Raw genomic sequence first — 13,793 nt, forward strand, 5'->3', positions numbered from 1 at the left:
GGGAAAGAGGAAGGGAAGGAAGGAGGCAGAGAATGTCTCCTCTCTCTCAGGTCTTGGCAACTGTTTCCTGGTCTCTGTCCTGCCTGTCTCGGCCCCCAAGAACTTGTGAGCTGTCAGCAGACACACTCTTGGAGTTCTCACCACAAACTGCCTAGAGCTGCAGCTTCCCGATCTACTTCTGGTGTCTTGTTTGTGGAAAGGCTGCTTTTCAGTCTCCTGCTCATGGATCCACCTGCGGTGTAGGTGGCTGGATCCCACATGGCCGACTATATGGGTGCCCAAAATCCCAAAAGGAGGGAGATATGGAGAACGGACTGTGGCATGACCACTCCCCAAGGAAGACGTGCCCTCATTTTCCTTCTCTCCCTCTCTCTCTCTCTCTCTCTCTCTCTTCTTCGAGTATCCCCATCCTCTGGCAAATTTTCTTTTTCAATACAAAGAAAAAAAATTAAGTCTTTTTCTCCCCTCTTAAGAACTTGGTAACCTGCAGCCTTGCTGGCAGGGTCCCCTGTTGAAAAATGATGAGGCTTAAAAACAGCAGCAGAGCATTAACCCAGGCGTGGGCCTTACTGAGTGTGGGCCCTTCGGGAGCACCAGCCCTGTTTGAGTGCACAAGTCATGCACCCACAAAGTCAGCCCTCCCGCAGTGAGTGTCAGTGCTTCCTGAGCTGCGATCTCACTGTGCATTCCACCCCATCCTGGTGTGGGCGTACACACCCACCTGGCAGAGTCTCATCCCTCCAGTACTCTTCTGCTAGGTCTTTGAGGGTGTTCCATGCCCTCTGCTCAGCCACTTCAGGGTCTATCCTCATGGCAGACCCATAGAGACCCATCTCTAGAGCAGGATTCTATTTCTCCATTGAATTCACTCCTCTCCAGTTAATCTTTTTCAGTCCTCAATAAAATGATGTTGACCTTCTGGGTGAGATTTAAATCTCATCTGGGTCCCAGGAGCAATGAGAAAAAAGAGTAGTCTGCTTTTTTTTTTTTTTTTTTTTTTTTTGGGGGTGTTTTTCCTTTGGGGGCAGTCGCCCGCCTAGAGACAGAAAGCAAGAAATCACCCCCCAGGGGGGATGGTCACACCACAATCCCTTCTCTTGGGATCTTGGGCATGCACGCACACGCGCCTGGCTTGAGTTATAAGCCACCGGGTCTGGGACGCGAACCGCGGTCAACTACGTGGGAGTCCAGCAACATAGCCATTACGCTAACTGCTGGTTCCCAAGAGTAGTCTGCTTCTTAACACCACTAGTCACATCAATTTAATACTAGTGCTGATAACTATCAGCTGAGATTTTTCTCTTCTCTGGAGAAGAGGGTCTAGGGCAGCCTGGGGACACTGAGGACCCTAGAGATGAAACCCTTACATTTCCCAGAAATCTCATTCGATAACAGTCCTGTTCATTAGCAGTATGGAAACTATGATGTTTTTATCCAGATGAATAAACTGAAACCCAGAGAAGTTAAGTGACTTCTCAAGATCACACAGTTAGGAATTAGCACGAAGTAGAACACACACTATCTGAGTCCTGAAATAACCTGCTTTTCTCTACACACACTGAGGATCCCAGCCTCTCTGTCTTGCCATTACTTCTGTCCACAGTGGGACATTTTATAAACCACAGCTTAAAAGTTTGAAGCAGTTTTCATTCTATTGGTCTGTAAAAGAATCAACCATAATTTCTGCCTTCCCACAAAGGTAACAACTTTGAACCTCATTTTTATTTCTTGTTCTGATTCTTCAGAGACAACCCTGCTACCCAGTTTAACCTCAAGACTCACATGAATTCCCAAGATCTGAAGACAGCCATAAAGAAAATTACCCAAAGAGGAGGGCTTTCTAATGTAGGTATGTGATCCAGATTCAGATAATTCTGTCTTGCTACCATGGTTCTCTTCCCACATGTTATTCACCTGAAATTTTTTATATAAGAAGGAAAATTAATCCATCAAGCAATGACTTACATAATATCTGTATCTTTTTTTAAAAAGTGTTATTGTGGAATCAGGGGCAAGAATCACTAGAACTCAAACACTGCAGAGTTCCTATGTGCTTGCTTCCTTGGGTTACAGCCGTCTTTGAACACGCAGGACCAATTGTGTGACTATTTTCTGGTTGACCTACAAGCCATTAGCTATTTAACATTAAACTGTATGACCAAGTCCACTTAGAAAGCCCCTCAGTGACCCTTGAGTATCTAGTCCCAATCAGTTACTATTGTAGTGAGGACTGTGTGAAGAGAGGCAGGTTCTCTCTTTCAAGCTAAGTCTCTAGTGATGTGTAAGCCTTCAGGGAGATAACCAGAAGCTAGTCCTCAGTGGGGTAAGACCAGAAACTATGATTTACTAGTTCACCAGAGGTGATTGGACATTAGTTTCACACTAACTAAACTCAAAGACTGTCAAAGGGCTCATGCCAATGGATTTGTTTATAAATGGTAGTCTGGCTTTTAGGGCACTGCGGTAGGGGATAATGGGCTTATTGTTCAGTTCTCAAGGACAAGTTCTCAAGGTTTCTACCAACATTGTCCAAGGAAATGGAGACATGAAATACAGTTGCTTGGCATAGAGCACATGCAATGAATAGAACTGTCTTTGAGGAAACATCCTTGGAGTTACGTAAATGTGATTACTTTCCTTCCTTACCACAGTGTCCATCTATGTAGAGACCAGAACAACTAGTATTTAGCAAATATAAAGCCTTTCAGTTTTAAACAATTCTAAATGAACACCTGTCAAGTCACTGTTCTTCATGCTCCAAAATTAATATTATCCTCATCACAAACATGATAATTGATTTCTGATTATTTTTTAGTGTTTCTGTTTTCTTATGTCTTTGGTGGTTTTTTGTTTGTTTGTTTGTTTGTTTTTTGCCATGGAGCAAGTGCACTCACGAGAGGGAGATAGAAGGAAAATGATAACTCACCTCCCAGGGGGAATGGCCATGCCACAGTCCCTTCTCCTCCAATTTCCTTAAGGAATTTTGGGAACATATGTACACACACCCGGTGTAATTTTTCAAACCAATGGGCCCAGGACTCAAACCATGGTCATCCATGTGGGAAGCCAACATCTTAACCACCATGCCACTTGCTGGCCCCATTTCTAATGTTTTTACTTAATGCTTAAAAATTCCAATGGGAAAAAAATCTTCAAAAGGCACTCAATTTCATTGATATTGCAGAGGTGTCTTAATCCAATCAATGTGCCATTTTTCAATGACTGACATGTTCTAACACTTCCTCTGTATTATTCAGGGTTTTTTGTTATTGTTGTTTTTGTTTGGGAGGGTTTTTTTTTTGAGAGTTTTTTTCACTATAGGGCATGTTCGCTCACCAGACAGACAGAGAGACATAGAGACAGAAAGCGAGAAATCACCCCCCAGGGGGGATGATCATGCCACAGTCCCTTCTCCTCCATTCTCCTCTCGGGATCTTGGGCATGCACGCAAACGCACCCAGCGTGAATTTTAAGTCACCGGGTCCAGGACGCGAACTGTGGTCGACTACGTGGAAGTCCAGCAACATAGCCATTATACTAACTGCTGGTTCTCTTATTCAGGGTTTTAGTAAAGAGGACAGAATCTATATAACTGATCCAAGCAAAAAGAGGTCTCGGGTATGAAGTAGTATTGAAAACTATGGAAAGGCTGGAGAAGCAGACCATAATCTGAGCTTTCAGAATGACTTCTGAAGACTTCTTACAGAATCAGGGCCTCCAAGGGAGCTTGTGTTTCATCCAAGATCAAGAAACTTCTGAATTCTACAGTATAACCTCTTCAGGAATCTAATAGTCACCATAATCATAAAGTTGTTGCTACAGCTATCAGCCCCAGAGCTGATAGCCTACCTGCCCCATTCTCACCCACAGAATGGAAGCTCCATACCCTATCACCTCCTACCATCAAATCTGGCAACCAAACACAGCACTTCTGCTACCAGTGCTCCAGAGAAGCCACATACCCTACAGATACAAGTCATCAGAAACAGCAGAAACAAAAGTACTCTTCTGCTTCACTTTCATCTTCTAAATCTCATGCAAGCGCTAGAACAGAGCTAGAAATGAGGCTGTAGGGAGTCTGAACAATGTTAAGTTTCTGATTCCCAGCCTCTGCCTTCAAGACAGAGTGGAAAGTGTGTTGAGCATTCATTCACAGTGATCTCTAAATTTAAGGTTAGGTGAGGTTGAGGTGATTTTCTATGATTCCCTGTGCTCTGCCAACAGGTGCCTAATACTGGGTCTTGGGGGCCAGCCAGTGGTGTGGTGTTGGGGAGGATGGATCACACATGGCTGACTGAACAGTTAGAGTCCTGAACCTGAAGGCTTGAAAAACATGCTGGGTGCATATGTGTTCATGCCCAAAATCCCAAGAAGAGAATGGGAGAGGGACCATAGTGTTACCATTCCTCTGGGGGACCAATTTCTTATTCTCTCTGTCTCTCTGGCGAGTTCATGCACCTTGTAGCAAAAATTGAAGGAAAAAAAATTAAAAAGAATGCTTTGGGTCTTGAGAGAAATTATCCCTTGCTAATAAAAGCAGTTCTCAGCAGCCAAGGTTTTCCCTTAGTACCTAGATTCTGTGCAGCCAGTTCCCATGGCTTCTTCAAGACATTCTTTGCATGTACCTACTTGATATCTTCATTCAAAAGGTGAGATTATTCTAGCCATTGGCCAGCCAGGATGCTGGCCCAAACCAGAGAAGCACTGAGGGCAGTATTAACCCTAAAGTTTAAAGGAGGTGGTAAAAATTTGAAAATTTCATGAAAGCTCTAGCCTTTCTGTCCAGATAGCTACTTATATACCTGAAATACTGTGTAGGATTACAGGAGATGTATGGCTGTAGCCCCAGTGTCCCGAGGTCCACAGAGCCCACATTAAGAGCTTTCTTCTATGCAGGCATGCCGTCTCTAGGGTGATCAGTCATCTCAGTTATCCCAGAAGAATGTGGGACTCGCAGTGCTCAAATTGGCCAAGTCCTGATGAACTGGAACAGTGGGTTGTTCTGGTCCGCCGAAAACGTAACGAGGGCCAGCAGAGTGTGAGGTGTACCCTTGGGAAAGGCATGTCAGGCGGCTTCATAACACCTCATGACTGCTGCACTCAACTGAAGCAGATTGTTATGGACATCTAGACCCAGACACCTAGAGTGACTTACCCAGGGCCACACAGTCCATTGGTGGCACAACCAGGGCTACCACACAGTCAATTCCTAGCGGGTGCAGCTCTCTCCTGATCAGCCAGACGTGCGCCCCTGGCCTGGAACTGGAGAAAAGATACCGCTGACCCCAGAATACAGCTCTCCACACCCAGCAGCTCCTGGAGCACCAGGCTCGACGCAGCCTACAGAGGCCAAGAGCCGGCTACTGTCACTCCTCCCACCCCACGTGCTCAGAAACAACCTGGGGCCAGTTTAGGGGCTTAGTGTGTGTTCAGCACCCAGGCAGAGAAGGAGCCCGTTTGTGCTTATGGAAATCTTTTTCACATGCTTGCTGGTCCCTACAACTTTTTCTTAAACAAAAGACAAGAGACAATTAGAGGTTGAAGGCTTAAAATGAAACTGGAGAATGAAATGAATAGCGGTGATGATTGCACAGCGGTATGGAAGTGCTTAATGCTACTAAGGTATCTGCCTAAAAATAAAGAGGTTTTAAAAAAAGAAATGGGGTTAGCTGATGGCATGGTGGTTAAGGCAGCTGCATCCCACAGAGCCGATCTCGCAGTTCAAATTCTGGACCTGGCAGCCTGGGAAATACACTGGACACATGTGTGCATATGCCCGAAATCCTAAAAGGAGGGGAGACGGAGAAAGGATTGTGGCATGACCACCCCCCCACAGGGGTTGCTTTTTCACTTTCCCTTTCTCCTTCTCTTTCTCTTTCTGCGGCAAGCACACATGCCCTCTGGCAAATAAATAAATAAGACCAGAGGGAATAAGTGTTGTTTTGCTTTTATTTTTTTTTTTTATCCCTTTGGGCTGCTGTGCTCTGTTCCTGTATTTATAATCACTCAGAACACAAGTTTTCTTCTTCTCTCAGGTCGTGCCATCTCCTTTGTGACCAAGAACTTCTTTTCCAAAGCCAATGGAAACAGAGGCGGTGCTCCCAATGTGGCTGTGGTGATGGTGGACGGCTGGCCCACAGATAAAGTGGAGGAGGCTTCACGACTCGCGAGGGAGTCGGGAATCAACATTTTCTTCATCACCATTGAAGGTGCTGTTGAAAACGAGAAGCAATACGTGATGGAGCCCAACTTCGCAAACAAGGTATGGAACCGGACCTAAGGTCCCCTGCTCTCCAACGGTTGTAACCCTCTCCTTGCTGTTTCCTCATTCCTTTTAATGTCTGCTAAACTTACTTCTAGGCAACAGGGCTGCCAAGGCGGGACTGCTAGGTCTAGAACCTGTAATTACTTGCTCAAAGCAAAACCCTACTCCCACTCCAGGCCAGGAGCTCACACAGGCATACAAGCATGCACACGTGTGTAAATGCATTGTCTCATGCACATACACACACATAGTCTCACATGCACACACTCTGCAAACTAACCAATCTGATAAACCAGAAAAAGGAGGTATTAAACCAGATCAGTGAGACCATGTTTTCAAATGCTACTCCTGGTTCTGTGGAAAAGCCTGGCAGGAGATGGGGGGAGGACAGGGTGTGGATCTAGGCCTCCCACACCCATTCCACCAAAGCCAGTGGTTTACACATTGGGACTCCACATAAAACTTCCTCCAAAGGAAAGGCTCCAGCTTTGAAGAAGAAATAAAGACCCCCTAGGACAGGTCTCTTCAATGCCCTTCCAGGTTTAATACCTGTGTGTTTAGAGCTCCTAAGGCCCAAACTCCTGCACCATATCAAACCGCTGACCACTTCATAATCCTTGAAATTCTCTTCCCCTTTGACTTGCAGGATGTGGCATGGCTCTTACTTCATTTTTTTTTTCCTGTCTTGCATCGTAACTGCGGTCTTCCCCAGGACTTGATCCCCGGCTCTTTCTTCATGATTTCTCTGGACTCTCTCCAGGACCACAGTCTCAGCCTTTGCCCTTTGAGCTCTGTGGTCACTGATTTCCAGCTGACTGACTTCTTCACCTGGGGTCCTGTCAGAAACTTAAATCCCACGTGCAATAAGCCAAGTTCATCATCTTTCCCACCCAGACTGCTTCCCTCTCTGGAATTCACGTGAACAACCTCCCACCCACCCCAGAGGGCAGTGTCATCGCAGAAGTCCTCACCCACTGCCACATCACATATTTCTGTCTGCTCTCTGCTACGCCCACTGCCACCTCCCCAGTTCAAACTGGTGCTCAACACCTGGTCCTTCTCCCTCCTCAGAGTCCCCAGTTTATTTTTTCCACAGTGAAACCCAATTCATGTTTATGAAGAGCTCCTCTGGTTCTGTGGGCTCCTTGCTCCAAACCCTTCACTGTTCCCCACTGCTCTCAAGTCTCACCTTCACAGCCCCTCTACAATGACCCCCACACACATACACACAATGACCCCATACACACACACACACACACACACACACACACACACACAGGCCCTGTGCTCCGGCCATCTGGCTCCTGGCTCCTCTCAGGGCCTAACACCACCACTTTCTCCTGCCATGACTTCACTCGGGCTGCCTGGTGAGACTCCCTCCTCTCCATCCATCACCATCTCACATGCCCCCTCGCCCATGGAGTATTACGCACCTCGTTCAGGTTTGTACAGATTAAAAAAATATATTTTTCTTCCCTAGGAAAGTTTTAAGCCATTTCTGATTTTAAAATAATTTTTTAATTCTACAAGTTCATCTGTAGTCATCAGGTCTGACTCTCTCCGTGACTCCACCGACCCCAAGGCAAGGGCAGGGAAGAAACGCTTCCTGTCTCCTTAGGAACACTAGCGCAGTCACCTCCAGGAGCACACCAACCAGTTTGTTCTAGGTTTATTCACCGTTAACTTAAATTTTTTTTGGAACAAGCTTAGGCACAAGTAAATAAATATTCATTTTCCTGGAGGCAGGGTTGTCCAGAGGGCAGAGCATGGGTTTTGAAGGTAGATTTGTGTTCTAGTCTCAGGGACTCTGGGAAGTTCCATCGTAGCTGGCCTTCAGTTCCTTCATGACAAGGGGTTATAATTCTACCTTGTAGGGTTAGTGTGGGAAATGAATGAGAGAATCTAATAGCATCCAGTGTGACCCCTAACACATCTGCCCATTCAGCAACTGCAGGACCCCTTCCCGCTGGGTGCAGAGCTCTGGAAGCATTTCTCTAGTTGCAGTTTGCATTATGTCTTCTATTTTTCCAATCCCAACAAAGGTTTTTTTTAATCCTCTCATGCATTGGTGCTCACCAATGCCTATCTGGTGGCTGGCTGCCAGGGCAAATAAATTGTCTGGAGAAGCACAAATATGAAACAGAAATCATTAACTTACATCTCTCTATGAATCTGCTTAGTAGAGAGCTTTCCATGAAACAAGACACGGCGGAGGGGGTAGGAGTGAGTCCAGAGACAAGTCAAGGGGTCTTTGCCCCAGTGAGGACCTGGCTGGGTGAACTGAGGTGGAGAAAGCACATTAGGAGAACCAGTGCAGAAAACTGCTCTGGTGACCAGGGATAATGGGTGACAGACTGGACAATTTGACCCCTGCCCTGGCTACTGTCCCTTCCCTCTGTCTTCCAGGCTGTGTGCAGAACAAATGGCTTCTATTCACTCAATGTGCAGAGCTGGTTCGGCCTCCACAAGACAGTGCAGCCCCTGGTGAAGCGGGTCTGTGACACTGACCGCCTGGCTTGCAGCAAGACCTGCTTAAACTCGGCTGACATTGGCTTCGTCATTGACGGCTCCAGCAGTGTGGGGACAGGCAACTTCCGCACAGTTCTGCAGTTTGTGGCCAACCTCAGCAAAGAGTTTGAGATTTCAGACACAGACACACGCATTGGGGCTGTGCAGTACACCTACGAGCAGCGGCTGGAGTTCGGGTTTGACAAGTACAGCACCAAGCCAGACATCCTCAATGCCATCAAGAGGGTGGGGTACTGGAGTGGTGGCACCAGCACAGGGGCTGCCATCAACTACGCCCTGGAGCAGCTCTTCCAGAAGTCCAAGCCCAACAAAAGGAAATTAATGATTCTCATCACGGATGGGAGGTCCTACGATGATGTCCGCATACCAGCCATGGCTGCCCACCAGAAGGGTAAGCTGGTCTTGCCAGTTAGCCTGAGGGCAAGGCTTCTCTCTGGGGCATAGTGGGCCAGTGGAACAAAACCACAGGGATAGGATTAGGGGTGTAAACACTGCAGGTCCCTCTGAGTAGTGAAGAGGTATCAAAAGCAGCAGAAAGGTAGTTTCCAAACTGTCATCACAGGGACCAGCAGTTAGCATAATGGCTATGTTGCTGGACTCCCATGTAGTTGACCGTGGTTCGAGTCCCGGACCCAGTGGCTTAAACTCACACTGGGCACGTGTGAATGCCCAAGATCCTGAGAGGAGAACAGAGGAGAAGGAATTGCGGCATGGCCATCCCCCTGGGGGGCGATTTCTCGCTTTCTGTCTTTGTCTTTCTGGCAAGCACACACATCCTACAGCAAAAACCTCTCCAAAAAAAGAAAACAAAACAAAACAAAGTGTCATCACAAACATGACACCTGTGGGTAACTGAAAACTTTAATCTTTTCCTTTTTTGATTTTTAGGAATTTGCCAGAGGACATGTGTAGTCACCAGAGAGATACAGAGAGAGCCTTCACATTTATGTTCTACATCCTGAGGCACTCCCAGAGAGAATGTGACACATAAAAAGGGAATCTGGGGCCAGTAACTGGCATGGTGGTTAAGGCGCTGGGCACTCCCACATGGCCTACCACAGTTCGAGTCCTGAACCTGGTGGCCTGCTTTCTTACTTTCCCTCTCTTGCACTCTGGTCAAATTAAAATTTTAAAATGAATGAATAAGTAAAGCTAAACACCGTTCTGAAAAATGCCATAAAATATCATGAAGATACCAATAATCTGGAGAAAAGCCCAGTGGTGACAGTAACAATTATAATAATAAAAGCTTATCAAGCAGTCAGTGATCACTGAAGACCTACAGAGAAGTACCTGTGTGCAGATCTCACCCAGTCCTGTGGGTTGTGCGTTTTCTTCTGTGCCTATATTTAACTTGGGTTATTTTGCAGGATTTTCTGTGTTGTTGAATGCTGCTTTAAACTCTTCCTAAAACAAGCCTTAAGGAATCAGCAGTGCTAGCTCTGGGATCTAAAGTAACCAGACACAGGGTTTAGACAGCGTCTTCCTGTGGTCTACCCTTGGCAGAACAGAGACGTGGACACATTGTGGTGAGGTAGTTAGCCTGCATGCAGTGATCATGAGGTCCCTTGGGCAGAATGAAGGTGGTTTTAGGCTCAGAAGCATCCTGCCCAACATTTCAAGGAGTGGGCTGAGCCACATGGGCCAGCTCTCGGCTATAATCCTGCAGAACGTACCTGCTTTTTTGGAAGCCTGTCCCCAGTTCAACTTCAGCTCCTACATGTACCTTTCAGGCCTCACCCAGCAGGTATCCGTGACCTATTCATCAGGAAAAGGGAAGATTGAGAGAAATGTCCTAGGAATTACCAGGTTGCTTTTAAGAATAAGGACCAATGGGACCAGCAGGTGGCATGGTGGTTAAGGTACTGGACTCTCACATGGTGGGCCTTGGTTCAAGCCCCAGACTCAGCTACTTGGAAATCACCCTGGGCATATGTGCATGCATGCCAAAATCCCAAGAGGAGAATGGAAGAGAAGGGACTGTGGTGTGGCCAGCCCTCACCCCACCTCCGGGGGATGATTTCTCACTTTCTGTGTTTCTCTCTCCAGCAAGCACTCACGCCCTATGGAAAAAAACTTAAAAAAAAAAAAGTTAAGAAAAAAACATCTAGGACCAATCAAGGCAAATTATATACAGGCAAGTTCCTACTCAACCTAACACTAAGATTTGTCTAAAAACGTAATAAGCATTGTGTCCTAGAGAGTAGTCAAGTCAGGGTCAGGGGTCATTTATCAGAATTGCCAGTGGAAGGTTCTGTACAAGAAGGGTGTGGCAGCAGCTGAAAGCCCAAAGCTGGCTCCTCTCAATCTAGACACTATTCAGAGAAAAGTAACTGGAGAAGAAAAGTGACTGGCAGCTTAAACACAGCTTAACGGGACACAGTTGAAAAGGAGCTTGGACCAGAACCATGTGAAGTGCAGACAGCTCTCCAGTCTGCGGGACAGGCCACCCAGAAAACGCTGGAGGTAGTGAGATGGGCTGCTGTTGGGACTGCGGGGCAGGTGCCTGGGAAAGATGCCCTCACCCAGGCTCTGATAGCAGTTTCATAGCCATCTTGCTAACCCACTTGGCCAGCCTGAAGGAGGTATGGGAGTGGAGTTTTGTAGAGTCAGGTCAAGTGCCTGCTTACCTGCTGCCCCCAACCCAAGTCAAGGACCATGAGAGCACAAGGATCTCCATGTTCCCACTCAGAATGGATGACTGGTCTCTGGGTTCTGTCCTCTCTCCACTGGGCATTTTACTCACCGTGTACTACATTTAATCTGTGCTTTCCCATTTCTACCTGGACATGCTCAGGCATTTCCTTCCTCAGAGAATAACATTCTCTTCGACTCCATGTTCTGCTCCAGTCACCACCTGCTTCCTCCCCTTCACAGTCAAATTTCTACAAAGGACTAAGTCTATATGCTGTCCTCACATCTTTGCTTTTCACTCTCAACTCACAGCAATTCAGCTGTTTTTTCTCAGTCCAATGAGCACTTTTTCATTTTGGTCTTACATGATCTTCCTGCAGCATTCAACACAGTTGGTCGCCCCTTTCTTTTCTTGAAATCCTTTCTTCAGAATGGTGAAGAGTAGATGCTAGTTGAGCATCTCTCTGAGGCCTTGGGCCAGAGTTTCTGCACTGAGAATGAGTCTATGGCTTGTAAAGTTGCCCTCAAGCCTAAAGTGGTTCAGTTCCACTGTTCTAGGTTTTAAAATCTTGAATTGATTTCCTTTTCGTAGAGAGATATTTTCCCTATAGGGCATGCATGCACTGGAGAGACCGAGAGACAAAAATGAGAAATCACTCCCCAGGGTAGATGAGCCCGCTGCAATCCCTTCTCCTCCACTCTCCTCTTGGGCACACACGCGCACGCACCCATTGTGAGTTTTAAGTCACTGGGTCTGAGACTCAAACCACAGTGAACCATATGGGAGTCCAGGGATGTAACCATTACACCATCTGCTGGTCCCCTGAATTTGACTTTTGATGAATTTAAGATTCTCTGAGATTTTGTTTGGCTTTCCATATGGGCAAAAACTCTTTACTATAAAATCATTCTTTATTTTGTCTATTATTTCCCCCAAAGACTATAATAGAGTCTTATTATATAATAGAGTCTTAATATAATAGACTAATAATAATTAATAGGGTTGGCATATAGCAGATGCTCTAAAGTATTTATTGAATGAACCAATGGATGAATGGATGGCCATACTTAGTCTTAATTTGGGAAACCTAGATGTCAGTACAGCTTTATTTTTTGGCACATTTCTGATTTCAGATTTGTGCCAGTAGCACAAACAGGAAAGCAATCATTAGCAGTACCTTCCCTTCTTTTGGGGACATTTACTTCATCTAACCTTTGTCCCCACAGGGGTGATCACCTATGCAATTGGCATTGTATGGGCTGCACAGGACGAGCTGGAAGTCATTGCTACTCACCCTGCCAGGGACCACTCCTTCTTCGTGGACGAGTTTGACAACCTCTACAAAACTGTCCCCAGGATCATCCAGAACATTTGCACAGAGTTCAACTCACAGCCTCGGAACTGAATTTAGAGCAGGCAAGAGGCACCAGCAAATGCTACTTTCCTGGCGGACTCCTTGGACAACCCTCAATGCTTTATGGGGCACGCAGAGGGCAGTATGGCTTGGGTAGGGCTGGGGAAAACAGATGCATTGTTACTCTTCTTTGCTATTGGGGTTTCCACGCTTCAAACTTGGAGTTGGAAAGGTGATCATCAATTTGTAGAATTATCAAAAATGATACACTATTTGAAGGATGCAGGGGATTTTACAGTTTGACAATTGTTTTCAGAATAAATGTTCAGAATAGACTGCAGCATTTATGATGGACTCAAGTAGAGCTTGTGTGAGCTGATTTTTTTTATTTCTATTTCTCATTAGAACTCTGTAAGCTTCAATACGTTTCATTTCTGTCATGAGAATGGAGGGATGGCTTCATTAAATGTCTGAAAGGATTACACACGATCTTTCTGACTGTGTTCTCTGTAGTCTTCACAGGGTCAGTGGTGGGGCCTCCATCTGCTCTTCCCATTTCCAGAGCGCAAACTGTGTGCTCACTTCTAGCCCAAAGGGATGACACTCCTGCCAAGGTGCAGGGACAGTACGGCATAACTTCTCCCAGTTCACCTCCTCCTTGCTATCACCCTAATCACCCAACACTTGTGATATACCGCTTAGGAGTAATTGGTCCTGGAGAATGAAGCCAATCTTGCCTTTAAGTGTGCACAGTAGGATCACTTGGGAGACAAGAATGCTGGTTCCCAAGCCCACCCCACTAGCAGTGGCATCTGATTCTCTGGGAATGGAGTCTGAACATTGACGTGCTTGAAGAGCTCTCTGGTGATTTCTAAATAATGCCACGATTAGAAACCACTGAGTTACTCTAAGCCTTTAGTGTTAAAGCTGCTTCCTGGGAGAGGCCCAGTTTATGCCTGTTTAACATTTAACCTGGACTTTTCATTTTAACTAGATGTTATTATTGAGAG

General features: G+C 46.1%; 1 protein-coding gene across 3 annotated transcripts in view; it reads left to right on the forward strand.

Moving 5' to 3' along the window:
• Positions 1–13,569, forward strand: part of VIT (vitrin) — a 132,482-nt gene extending 118,913 nt beyond the window's left edge. For all 3 annotated transcript variants that reach the window (XM_006151330.2, XM_027772992.1, XM_027772993.1), the window contains 4 exons: positions 1,746–1,849; positions 6,036–6,262; positions 8,672–9,185; positions 12,656–13,569. In XM_006151330.2, coding sequence (XP_006151392.1) covers positions 1,746–1,849; positions 6,036–6,262; positions 8,672–9,185; positions 12,656–12,834 — 1,024 coding nt within the window. In that variant the 3' untranslated portion in view covers positions 12,835–13,569. The remainder of the gene's footprint in view (positions 1–1,745; positions 1,850–6,035; positions 6,263–8,671; positions 9,186–12,655) is intronic.
• Positions 13,570–13,793: the final 224 nt, after the last annotated feature.

The sequence above is a fragment of the Tupaia chinensis genome, unplaced genomic scaffold (genome assembly GCF_000334495.1).
Source record: "Tupaia chinensis unplaced genomic scaffold, TupChi_1.0 Scaffold000317_1, whole genome shotgun sequence".
Taxonomy (NCBI): Eukaryota; Metazoa; Chordata; class Mammalia; order Scandentia; family Tupaiidae; genus Tupaia; species Tupaia belangeri.